We start from the raw sequence: 13,490 nt of genomic DNA on the forward strand, positions 1-13,490 counted from the left end.
TGAACCCGTGTCTCTGGAGCATTAGCCTGGGTGCCTGAATTACTAACCCAGTAACATTACCACAATGCAATATTTCCTATGGGTGTGAATGTGGTTGTTGAAGGAGGGAGGGGCAAGGCGAAGGATGGATGTATAGACAAGGAAATGAGGGTTGATAATAATAAATAAGGTAAAGACCCATTGAAGTTGGCGAGCACAGAAATTGAGACTGTGATAGTGGGTGCAGCTGAAAGGATTTTTGATGAATAGCATATTATAAAGGGTAACACTCAGGATTCTGGCAAGAAAAATTTAGTGTATTTGACTCTGAAGGTGACCAAAAACATGGCTGAGCATTTTTGCAGCAGTGAGCATGGCATGGGGGCAGACATTAATGACAGTATGCAGGTAGACATTGGTGGTCTTGGTGGTGATGAGGATGTGGGATTTGAGTGATCTACAAGTACAAGTACAATTGGAGCAGGAGTAGACCATGTGCCCCGTCGAGCCTGCTCCCCCATTCAGTAAGATAATTTTTTAAAAATTCATTCGCGGGACGTGGGCTTCGCTGGCTGGGCCAGCATTTATTGCCCATCGCTTGTTGCCCTTGAGAAGGTGGTAGTGAGCTGCCTTCTTGAACTGCTGCAGTCCATGTGGTGCAGGTACACCCACAGTGCTGTTAGGAAAGGAGTTCCAGGATTTTGACCCAGCGGCAATGAAGGAACGGCGATATATTTCCAAGTCAGGCTGGTCAGTGACATAGAGAGGATCTTCCAAGGTGGTGAGGTTCCCATTTATCTGCTGCCCTTGTCCTCCTAAGTGGTAGTGGTCGTGGGTTTGGAAGGTGCTGTCAAAGGAGCCTTGGTGAATTCCTGCAGTGCATCTTGTAGATGGTACACCCTGCTGCTACTGTGCCTTAGTGGAGGAGGGAGTGAATGTTTGTCGATGTGGTGCCAATCAAGTGGATTGCTTTGTCCTGGATGGTGTCCAGCTTCTTCAGTGTTGTAGGAGCTGCACACATCCAGGCAAGTGGGGAGTATTCCATCACTTTCCTGACTTGTGCCTTGTAGATGGTGGACAGGCTTTGAGAAGTCAGGAGGTGAGTTAATCGTCGCACAATTCCTAGTCTCTGGCCTGCTCGTGTAGCCACAATATTTATATGGCTAGTCCAGTTCCGTTTCTGGTCAATGGTAACCCCCCCACATTGATAGTGGGGGTTCAGTGATGGCAATGCCATTGAACATCAAGAGTCGATGGTTGGATTCTCTCTTGCTTGAGATGGTCATTACCTGACACTTGTGTGGCGCGAATGTTACTTGCCACTTGTCAGCCCAAGCCTGGATATTGTCTAGGTCTTGCTGCATTTAGACATGGATTGCTTCAGTATTTGAGGAGTCGCGAATGGTGCTGAACATTGTGCAATCATCAGCAAACATCCCCACTTCTTACCTTATGATGGAAGGAAGGTCATTGATGAAGCAGCTGCCTTGGCGGGATTCGAACCTGGGTCCCCAGAGCAGAGGATTACTAGTCCAGCGACAATACCACTACGTCATCGCCTCCCCTCATGGCTGATACTGAGTTTCAACTCCATTTTACCACCTGCTCCCCATATCCCTGAATTCCTTGAGACACCAAAACTCTGTCTCTACCCCATGCACAGCCCCCTGGGGTAGAAAAATCCAAATATTCATAACCTTTGAGTGAGGAAATTTCTCCTCATCTTAGTCCTGAATGATCGACCCCTTATCTTGAGACTGTGAAACCTCTCAGTGTTTTCGATTCCCCGATCAGCGGAAACAATCTCTCAGCATCTACCCTATCAAGCCCCTTCAGAATTTTGTAGGTTTCAATGAGACCACCTCTCATTCTTCTGAACTCCAGAGAATATAAGCCCAATTTACTCACCCTTTCATCATAGTACAACCCCCTCATCCCAGGGAACAATTTATTGAACCTTCACTGTACTATATCCAATGAAAGTATATCCTTTCTTAAATGTGGGGACCAAAACTGAACACAGTATTCCAGATGTGGTCTCGCCAAAACCATGTCCAATTGTAGTAAGACTTCTTCATTCTTGTACTCCAATCCCTTTGCAATGAAGGCCAAAATGCCATTTGCCTTCCTAATTGCTTGCTGCACCCGCATGCTAATATTCTGTGTTTCTTCTGTGAGGATACCCAAGTCTCTCTGAACATCAACATTTACACGTTTCACACCTTTCAAATAATATTCTGCTTTTCTATTCTTATGTCCAAAGTAAATAACTTCACACTTCCCTACTCCATCTGTCATCTTGTTGCCCACTCACTTAACCTGTCTATACCTCTTTGCAGCCTCTCTGTGTCCTCCCCACAGCTTACCTTTCCATGTAGCTTGGTATCATCAGCACACTTAGATACATTACTATCAAGGGAGTCAAGGGTAATGGGGGACAGGTAGGAAAGTGGAGTTGTGGGCCATGATCAGATCAGCCATGATTTTATTGAATGATGAAGCAGTCTCGAGGGGAAAATGGCCTGAGCAGGGCACTAAGACTGCACACTGTTAGTTCAACCTGAGGAATCTACCAAAGGTGGAGGGAGTTAAATACAAAGCTGTGGAATTTCAGCTGAGAGATGAATGCACTGACCTCAGTTTTCCTACTTGAGTAAAAAGAAGTTTTTGTTTATCCAGGACTGGATATTAGATCAGCACCCAGAGCATGGTGGTGGTCAAGGATTCAAGAATGGTGCCAGAAAAGATAAAACTGGGCACTGCCAGCATACATGTAAAAGCTGACACCATGCTTATGAATGATATCCCCAAGGAGCTGTATATAGACAGGAGATGGTGGCGTAGTGGTAATATCACTGGACTAGTAATCCAGCGGCCCAAGCTAATGTTTTGGGGACATGTGGTGGAATTTTACACCAGTGGGATTTTATGGTCCTGCCAAAGTCAATAGAAGTTTGAATTGCTTGTCGCATTTTACGGCCCATCCCCACCGAAACAGGGCCGTAAAATCCCATCCATGGATTCAAAGCCAATCTCAGTAATGATGATCTTGAGACTTCATCAATAATCATAAAAACCCACCTGGCTTAGGATATCTGCCATCCTTACCTGGCCTGGCCTGCATGTGACTCCAGATCCACAGCAATGTGGCTGACTCTTAACAGCCCTCTGCAATGGCCTAGCAAGTCATTCGGTTCAAGGGCAATTAAGAATGGACAACAAATGCTGGCCTTGCCAGTGATGCCCGCATCCCTTGAAAGAATAAAGAAAAAAAAGGGTGTTGTGGGTGCAACTTTTGGAACTAAACTTGTAAGATCAAGATGAGTACTATTATTGGGGGGGCTGCTGGTAGGTGTGGAACCATGCCATGGCAGTGCAACAGGAGCTGACAAATGACAAGATGGTGGAGAAGAATGGAGTAGTTAAATGTCACAGAAAGGCCAAGAAGACAAGGTAGTATAGTGCATGATGATCACAGTGACATAGGATTTCACTGATGGATGAATAAGGTGGTACAGACAGGACAGAAATCTGATTGAAGGTATTGATAGGATGTATTGACATGGAGCTAGGTCTCAATGATATGTTCAAAAAATTTAAAGAGAAAGGGCAGGTAGCTGGAGAAAGGAAGGACAAAGGAATGTTTTGTGAGAAAAGAGACTACTGATGGCAGGCTGGGTGAACAGAGAGCAAGTTATCCAGTGCTGATAGAATGGTACTTGTGTGATGAGTTGAAAGAGAGTGAGGTAGAGGAGAAGACCTCATTATGAGCTTGGAGGTAATGAGGGAGAAATGAGTGATGTAGGGTGGAAGTGGTGGTATGGAGAATGCTGGGTGGAGTAAAATGTATAAGACAGCTAAGGGACTGATTGTATGTCACAATCTTGGAGAGAAATATGTTTTATGAGATCCTCCCATTTCTTGTTCCGGGTGAAAATGATGGGACCAGGGGAAGAGTGTCAAGAAAGTCCTTACCAAAAGCTCAAAGATGTTCAAGTTTTTGTTTTGTTTTTAAGCCCATTGTTAAAGTTTTCTCCCTTCTAATTCTAGCATTATTAAATAAACACTTTGAACTGTAATTACCCTAGGTCTTTTTGAATAGCACTTACTTCACAGTTGCTTATCAGTTTCTCAATTAGATGTTGCCATTTAACCCTAACCCCAACCTAAAAGCTATATTCCTAAAACTGAAAGTTATGCCTCTAAAACACACGAATTATGGAATCAGATAATCACAACATCAGTATACTAGTAATTCTCTTGAAGCTGTATTGGAAATTGCTTTAATCACTTCTATGACCAATTGCAGCCTCCTTCTGAAGAGATAAAGACAGCAGAGGATGAAGATGAGGAAGAAGACAATGATGATGCATTGCTAAAGGAAAGCACTGAAAGTAAGTCTGAAATGCAGCTTTTATATGAAACATATTGAAGATTCATAGCTACCTAATAATAATTTTGACTAGACTAATTTCTCAACAAATAGCAGATCGTGGACCTAATGATATAAGTGTGTCTTCAACCCTCACCAACGCCCCCTCAACCCCACCCCAGCACCTTCCCTTGGTAAAGAAGATAGCAAGAGAAGTCTGCCTTTCCCATTTCTACATTCAGAAAAATAAGTTGATCTATGAAAGAAAAAAAGGAGTTAATTTTTTTTCTAGTTGCTAACCAGAGTTGTTAGCATTGCTCAGAAACCAAGGAATGGAAGGGTAGCATAGAAAGATAAGAATAATAAGAAATTTTAATGGAAAGCTCCAAGCTCAAAACAGGATACTTCATCCACAAAGATAGTTTTTAGAAAGCATTGAATTTAATTTAATTGTGAATGTTTCAGTCGATTTGACAGCAGCCACTAACTGCTTTGAGGACGTTGTTAACAAAATTTTGTCACCGCATGATGACAAATGTCAGGTAGCCTGCCACTGGCTGAAAAATACATGGGAACCTAAATTTGTGAATTTTGTAAATGTTATTTCTCTCAGCAGAGCTCAGGACAACTGCTGAACCGCAGAAAATTTACCATTGTAATTGGTCAGTGGGAAAAATTGTTGCTATTAAGTGTAGGTGGAGCTTGCTGTGTAGTACAAGCAAAAATCACTACTTGCACAATTTAATATATTTTTTATAATTTTTTTGAGTATTAGTGACTGCTCTGGACTCTGTTGGGATTAAAAAAATAAAAATGGGCTAGATGCTGAACAGTCATAAGGATTTATTGCTTTTACAGGCTCCCCATGAGATGAAAACATATGAGCTGTCTGCTGTTTTTTGTCTTAAATTATGCCACAGATTAAAGGCATGATTGCATTGGCATCAAGTTCAGAATCATTGCTGCTGCTAACCATTGTTTCATGCATGTTTTGGATTGGGACTACTGTTGTGGTTTCCGATCAAATTCTGCCATTGAGAATACAAAAAGTGTTAGATATTTTACAAGATTAGGTCTATTTGCTGTGTGTAGGTTTGGTACTTGACCAGCAGTGCTAAAACACAGCACTTATCCACACATGGCAATGATAAGCCTTGAGGAAGAGAGTAGCAGCCTGATGAATCATGACATTCACACTGATTCGTTCAAGAATCACACTAAAGGCTAATAAAACTAGGAAAATCCATGGCATTCATTCTTGAAATAACAAATGTTACTGGAACAGATGCTCATCTTCTGTTTAATAAGAACTATCAAAAATATATTATGAAATCTTAATTTTTTTAAGAAGGCCTCCAATGTTGACATTTCTAGTTTCCCATGTATTTCAGCCAACAACAGCAGGCTACCTGACATCATCGTCTGGTGACAAAAGGCTGCTAACGACCTCTCCCAAGCAGTTAATGGTTGCTATCAGGTAGGTAGAAATATCCACTTTGAAGGCACTTTTGCACTGTTACATGGGGTCCCAGGAAACAGCACTCAAATGGAGACCTGTGACCTTCATGTGCCACGCTGCCTCATTTATTTAGACTCATTAGAAGCTGAATTCCTATAGGTAAATGGAACAGAATCTAGCTTCATGCCTTCAGTTGTAAGTAAAGACTTGATAGCATTTCACAAGTCTCATGAAAATCTAGATTTCTTGTATCATTGTGTCTCCCAAAATTGCCTCCTTTATATTAATGAGTGTTGTAGATGACAGGACTACTTTGCATCTACTGTAGGTGGTTTTCCTTCAATGTAAATGGACATTGAATCTGGTATAGGTGAGTTATTTAATCATGAATTGGTTCTAGGGATTAGATAAGGAGGAGTATGCTGTCAGGAGTTGTGCTTTGTAAATGAAGTGTAAACTATGAACATTTAGTTCGCCCATTTTCATAGTGGTAATGCATTTAGCTGCAGAAGAATGAAAGATTTCCAATGTAGCTTCGCCCACCTCCTCCAGCCGTTCGATCACGCTGATCCCTCTTTATGCCACATGGGACTCTATAATGTAAAGGATGCATAGATTTGGCTGGCAGATGAGAATGGCATAGCAAACTGTATAAAATGTTGCAGGAACATTAAGGTGGATAATGTTTCGTGGTCATTGAAGGTGTAATTTGTAACTTTGGTTAGGGTTGTTTCAGGATTTAAAGAGGGACTTTCATGTGATATGGACAATGCTGGAGGGCAACAACATGAGAACCTCATAAAGGAAGAGATTGCGTGGTAGTTGTGGAGCGTGATTGGGTTGAACTGGCTTATTTTTGAGAAAGGTGGTCATAATCTTAGTTTTGAAAGGAGAGAGACAGTGACTGAGGAAATAGTCTCATTGATGTCAGCTGACATGGGAGTCGAGAGGGGGCCTGAGTTGGAATTGGGGAAACACGGGTATTATGGCAATGATGATCTTGGTGAGCACAAAGGACAAAATTGGCAAGAAACTGAAAGATAACATCTTTAGCGGGTGGGAGACTGGTTGGAAGTTAGGGCCAGGAAGAAGCAGGGATGATAGCCAAAATCCAAAATTGAGTGATTGAGATTGAAGCAAAGGACAAGAATGGAGGGACTTAAGGAGGCAACTGGTTTTAGAGGTTGCAGAATGATTCTGAACTTATCGATTGTTTTGGCTGAGGAGATTAACACTGTCAAACCAGATCTTTGGATTCATGTCTGAACCAGTTATGAGCCAGATGAGCTTGAATTTGCATTCTCCTGACTTCAGGAAGGAAACCTTAGGGCTACGCCCAGGAGGGACAGGGCTGGGCAACTGATTTGCTGGGAACAAGAGGCAAGGCAGTGGTTCAGCATGTCAGTGGCAGCAAAGATGTGGTGATGAAAGAAGGGTCAAAGGCAAGAGAGTTTAGAGTTTGTGCCATGAGTCAGTGGCAGCACTCTGACTCCTGAGTCAGAAGGTTGTGAGTTCAAATCCAAACCCAATTTGGCCTTTATTACAAGAGGATTTGAGTATAGGAATAAGGATGTCTTACTGCAATTATATAGAGCCTTGTTGAGACCACACCTGGAGTACTGTGTGCAGTTTTGGCCTCCTTATACTTTCCATAGAGGGAGTACAACAGAAGTTCATCAAACTAATTCCTGGGATGGAGGGATTGTCCTGTGAGGAAAGATTAAATAGACTGGGCCTTATTATCTGGAGTTTAGAAGACTGACAAGGTGATCTCATTCAAACGTACAAAATTTTTCCAGGGCTCGACAGGATGGATGCAGGAAGGATATTCCCTCTGGCTGGGTGGGCCTAAAACCAGGGGACACTATCTCAGAAAAAGGGGCAGGCCATTTAGGACTGAGCTGAGGAGGAATTTCTTCATTCGCGATAGTGAATCTTTGGAATTCCCTGCCCCAGAGCGCTGTGAAGACTCAGCCTTGGGTATGCTCAAGACTGAAACTCATAGGTTTCTACATATTAAAAACATCAAAGGATATGGGGATAGTGCAAGAAAATGGTGCTAAAGTAGAAGATCAGCTATGGTCTCATTCAAAGGTGGAGCAGGCCTACTCCTGCTCCTAATTCTTAAGTTCTTAAGTCTTGAACAATTTATTTCAGTGTAAGACTGAGGGAGTGCTTCACTGTTGGAAGTGCCATCGTTTGGATGAGGCGTTTAAACCAAGGCCCCATCTGTCCTCATAGTTGGATGCAAACGATCCCATGGCACTAAAAGAAGTGCAGGGGAGTTTTCTTGGTATCCTGGCCAATTCTTTATCCCTCAATCACATCACAAATAGATCATCTGGTCATTTATCTCATAGCCATTTGTGGGACCTTGTATGCAAATTGGCTGCTGCATTTCCCCATAATATAACAGCATCTACATTTCGATTGTACTTTATTGGCTGTGAAGAGCTTGGGACATCCTGAGGTGGTATTTAAATGTAAGTTCATTTTTACTTTGAGAGGGAGCTGGAGGGGAAGTTTTATCATGACCAGGTAAAGGGAGTATTGGGATTGGAGGAGGTTGAGGCCACAAGAGCTGATGAGGGTGTGGCTGAGGGCATGGTAGGCCTTGCTGCTGGTTCTGATCTTGGTATCCCAATTAGCCTGATGTACAGACCAGCACTGCACTTTCATCATGGCTGACCTTTGTCATATCCACTGATACCAAGGAAACTTCTTAGACAGGCGGTGAAAGTCACTGATTTACGAAGCTTTGAACCACCAGATGCTAGAAGTTGTAGATGCAGCTACAGATGTAATTTTAGAATAAATTAGAACTATGTTAAACTTTTGTTAAGTCCTTTAATTATGTTAATTTACACCATGTACTTCCTCCATGTTAATAATGAAATACACAAGGACAGTGGAATGATCCTGATATCAACTGCCATCTCCCCAGTCCTTACTTTGCAAATGCTGGAAATCTGAAGTAAAAACAGAAACTGCTGGAAATAATCATGTCAGGCAGCATCTATGGAGAGTAAAAGTTAATGTTTTAGGTCGCTGACCTGTCATCAGACTTTCTGTTTTTATTTAAGATTTAGTGTTGTCTGACAACATGTTAACACATTGTATCATAGCTTCAACTAGCAGTGCCAGGGAATGATAGCACATAGCTTTGTACCTTGTGTTTCCATTCTCAGCAAAGCCAAATGCTTACTAACAGTAAATGTTGAAAAAAAAAATGCCAGGGCAGCTTATGTTGCACCTGCTAGCAGTTTAAAGGAGCAATAGTAAAGGCCTGGTCTGTTGCCACAAGTTCTGCCTTCAGAGTGATGATGATTTGTGGTGTGAAATTTTTAAAAATTGCTATTGGCTCTTTTCAAAACTATTCCCTAAAGAAATCCTTTCTGAAATTGTTTAGTCATTAGCATAAAAATATGTTGAATTTCTGATAGATCCAAGAGAAGTATGAAAACACCAAATTCTGTTCTAAAAATGTCAGTGCAGTGAAAATGTATAATGTTACAACAAAATTCTGAAAGGTATTGCTATGTCAAGGATTGGAGGCCGTACTTATATCTGTGTTCTCATTTTAGTGTAAAGCTAAAGTTAGCAAACAAGAAAATTTTGGCGCCAAACACCTGAAGTTGAATGAAATAGGTTTCTTGCATTACAGCACTGACTACATTTCAGAAGTACTTCATTGACTATTAAGTGCATTAAAACATCCTGAGGCTGTGAAATGCAAATACAGACTCTTTCTTTCGATAGTCCATCCCAGTAAAGAAATGCATGTTAATGTTTCATTTTATTTTGCCATGAAATGGTGGGGCATTGGATTTGCACCAACTACCTTGATTTGCACCAACTACCTTTAGGACAAGAGGTGTGTAATGGTTAAAGTAAGGGCAAATTAAGAAAGGAAAACAGACCGACCCAGAAAAAAATCAGTGAGTGACCTTTCTCCCTCAGTGGCAAAATCTTAACGTTGGCGCCAGGCAGTTTTTCTATAGATAACGAAATATGGAAGGTAATTCAAACTTCATGAATCATTCCAGTTGCCAGTTGTAGTACATCATAATGTGGGCGTGAGTTAACATGCCGGTTCTATCAATTTTGGGTGGTGGGGGATCAACTAAGGAAAGATTTCTTTTCATATTCCTGTATGATAGCTAACAACATAGTAAAGTGTTTATTTTTATGCTAATTTACTTTGATATTATGTATTGAAGTCCAGTGTTTTATTCTGAACTAACTTTTAGATCTAGATTATAGTTTTTGCCCATAAACATTTCTCAATATTTGATAAATGTTTAACTTGATGGCGTGAATTAGGTATTGAATGTCTGAAAGTAGCATTTAATAATTTTCCTTACTTTTTTAGGCCCTGATGTGCAGACTAAGCTGGTAACAGGTGAACAGATAGATATACTTGCCAACAAGCTTGGAGAACAGTGGAAAGTATTGGCGCCACACTTTGAAATGAAGGAGTCTGACATCCGTGGAATTGAATCCGATAGTGAGGATGTGAAGATGCGTGCTAAACTGCTGCTGGTTGCCTGGCATGATCGGGAGGGATTGCAAGCTACAGTGGAGAATTTTTTGTCTGCACTGATTGATGCTGGTTTAACTGAACTTGCAGAAATCCTGACAAATGAGGCTGATAGTATCAGCTAGTCAATTGCTGAAAAACTAAGCAAGTGTACAAATTGAACAAGTAGTATTTTTTTACTGTTCTACTTTAAGTAAAAGGAGGTGGTTAATTTTACAAAAGTGACTTTTTTATAAACCCATTTCTTGGATATGGGAGTTTCTAGTTATTTCTGTTACAAAAAGGGTTTTTTAAGTAGATGAGCAAAAACTTGGAATGGTGTTCATTTTCACCATTGCAGAAGTTCATTTTGAGAATGGGGATTTCTTCATTAAATTTAAAGGTGGCTGACTGCCATGTTTTAGTGTAATCTCAATAACTACTTTGGCATACATCTGTATTCAGTTTGATTAGTGGACGGATGTCAGTATCAGTGGTTGCTACCCTCTGAGTTAAAGGTAACAGCATGTATATACCAGTAAGTAAATATGACCAGCTGTTCAATGTTCCTGATTATGGATAAATGGCCAAACAATCCTTGTTGATTTGTGAACTCATGTTGTTTTGAGCCAGCTGGTCAAAAGAGCTCCAGCTAGGAAATTTATTGTGATGATAAAAGGTATAATTTTTCAATCAGTTCAGCTTTTTAATCTCTTCTATTTAGTCTGTCTTTTTACCCCTCCCAGTTTTCCATGGGCCTCTATTCAGTGTTATGGAATGTTATTTGCATTTCTCACACTGGTGCCACCTCCTTTGAGTTTCCTTATGCCATACATCATCCCCAATTAAAACAGATGGACAACCTCAGTCAGTTCCATTCCAAAACAACCTACTAAGAAGAGTACAAGAGTAGATTGGAGAAACATGGTTCCTTTTTATTTTTCCATCTATTTTTGTGGGCATGTCTCAGCTTCAGAATTCCCCATGCCACCACAACTAAGATCAAGAATTCTAGCGTCCAAAGATTGCAGATGTGAAACCTGACTCATCATATTGTGTCAGCACACTGCTACATGATTTCAACTCATTTATGAATTGCATGTGACTGTTTAATAAATGAATGATTCTTACCAAAACTATACTATATATTTAAAGTATTTTATGTGGTTCTGCAAACACAACAGTATGTACTGTGAGATTTACTTTGCACAGAAATTTTATTTTGCCTTTCATTTATTCTCTTAAACTCCATGTCTGTTCGCTTACTTTGTTGGAATCCTCGATGAGATGATCAGCTCTCAAGATCAGGAACTACCAACCACTACTGTGCTGCCTATTAAATTTTCCTGTAAATCTTCTCATTAGGATGTTGCCTCCTGGAGGAGTAAATTTCCATTAACTAACAAATTCCACAAAATACTTGATTTTGAGATAACTATATTAGGGTTTTATTTCGTCAAGGTTAAGCTAGAGAAAACTTAAATGTTTACATGAGATTTACTGAAGGGAATGGGGATTTCTTCATTAAATTTAAAAGTGGCTGACTGCCATATTTTAGTGTAATCTATTTTGAGGGAATGAAAAATACGTATCAATCAAAAAAGCCCTATGTGTTTTTGTTCCTTTTCCATTGGCTAGTATATAGTTACAAAGAATCCACAAAATCTTGCTTTTATCATCTATCTTAGCTTTTGTGTTCTCTTTTTCTTTTCCATTTGTTTTTTATTTCCTCCTCATTTTGCATTCCTTTATAACATTTAGGATTATGTGGCAATTAGTTAAAATATTTTCCCTTTAAAATTCAAATAGCTTGGCTCAGTTCATTTTTAAGCACATAATCTAGGTAGATACTTCTGTGTAGCATTGAGGGAATGCTGTATGTTGGGAGGTTTGAGCATTTGGATGAGATGTTAAATCATCAGCAGACTGAGCAAAGGTGTTCCGTGAAGCAGTCACCCACTCTGCGTTCAACCTCCCCATTGTAGAGGAGACCACATTGTGAGCAGTGAATATAGTAGACTGAATTGAAAGAAATGCAAGTAAATTGCTGCATCACTTGGAAGGAGTGTTTGAGGCCTTTGACAGCAAGAAGGTAAAGGGGCGGATGTTACACCTTCTGCAAATGCATGGGAAGGTGCTGTGGTGTTGGGAATGATAAGAGGAGTGGACCAGGGTGTCACAGAGGGAACAGTCTCTTTGGAATGCTGACAGGGGAGGGAAGGAGAAGATGTGTTTAGTGGTGGCATTGAACTGGAGTTGGCAAAAATGGCAGAGGATGATCTTTTGAATATGGAGGCTGATGGGGTAGAAAGTGTGGGCAGGGAGGGGAACGGGTACAGGCAGAAATGGGTCAGACACGGTTGAAGGCCTGTCAACTACAGCCGGGGGCGAATTCTCGACTGAGGGAAAAGGAAGACGTCAGAAATACTGTTATGGAAAATAGCATCATCGGAACAGATGCGACGGAGAAACTGGGAGAATGGAATTAGAGTCCCTACAGGAACCAGGAAGTGAGGAGGTGTAGTCGAGGTAGCTGTGGGAGTCGGTGGATTTGTAATATGTATTGGTAGACGTCTATCACCAGAAATGGAGACAGAAAGTCAAGGAAGGGAAGAGAAGTGTCGGAGATGGACCATGTGAAGGTGAGAGAGGGGTGGAAATTGGAAACAAAATTGATAAACTTCCAGGTCCAGACAAGAGCATGAAACGGCACCGATAGTCATCAAGGTACCAGAAAAAGTTGTTTATGGGAGTGGTCCTGAGTAGGACTGGAACAAGGAATGTTCCCCACACCCCACAAAAAGACAGGTGTAACTAGGGCCCATGCAGGTACCCAGAGCTACACCATTTATTTGGAGGAAGTGAGACAAGTTAAAGGAGAAATGGTTCGATGAAAGCGCGTTCAGCCAGGCAGAGGCGGGTGGTGGTGGATGGGGATTGTTCAATAGGGTTTCTTCTTGAAGGAAGAAGCAGAGAGCCATCAGTCTGACCTGCTGGGGGATGGAGGTGTAGAGGAATTAGACGTTCATGGTGAAGTGGAGGCAGTTAGGCTGAGGAAACTGGAAATTGTTGAAATGACTTAGGGCGTCAGAAGAATCAAGAATGTCAGTGGGAAGAGGCTGGACAAGGGAAGAGAAAGAGTCAAGATAAGAAGAAATAAG

General features: G+C 41.1%; 1 protein-coding gene across 4 annotated transcripts in view; it reads left to right on the forward strand.

The window, feature by feature from the left end:
* Nucleotides 1-11,470, forward strand: part of thoc1 (THO complex 1) — an 83,385-nt gene extending 71,915 nt beyond the window's left edge. For 3 of the 4 annotated variants that reach the window (XM_078540612.1, XM_078540611.1, XM_078540613.1), the window contains exons 20-21: nucleotides 4,289-4,373; nucleotides 10,183-11,470. In XM_078540612.1, coding sequence (XP_078396738.1) covers nucleotides 4,289-4,373; nucleotides 10,183-10,475 — 378 coding nt within the window. In that variant the 3' untranslated portion in view covers nucleotides 10,476-11,470. Of the gene's footprint in view, nucleotides 1-4,288; nucleotides 4,374-5,742; nucleotides 5,829-10,182 lie in introns of all 4 variants that reach the window. The other variant, XM_078540614.1, reaches the window with a different exon arrangement.
* The last annotated feature ends 2,020 nt before the right edge of the window (nucleotides 11,471-13,490 follow it).

Source organism: Cetorhinus maximus, chromosome 4, assembly GCF_964194155.1.
Source record: "Cetorhinus maximus chromosome 4, sCetMax3.hap1.1, whole genome shotgun sequence".
NCBI lineage: Eukaryota > Metazoa > Chordata > Chondrichthyes > Lamniformes > Cetorhinidae > Cetorhinus > Cetorhinus maximus.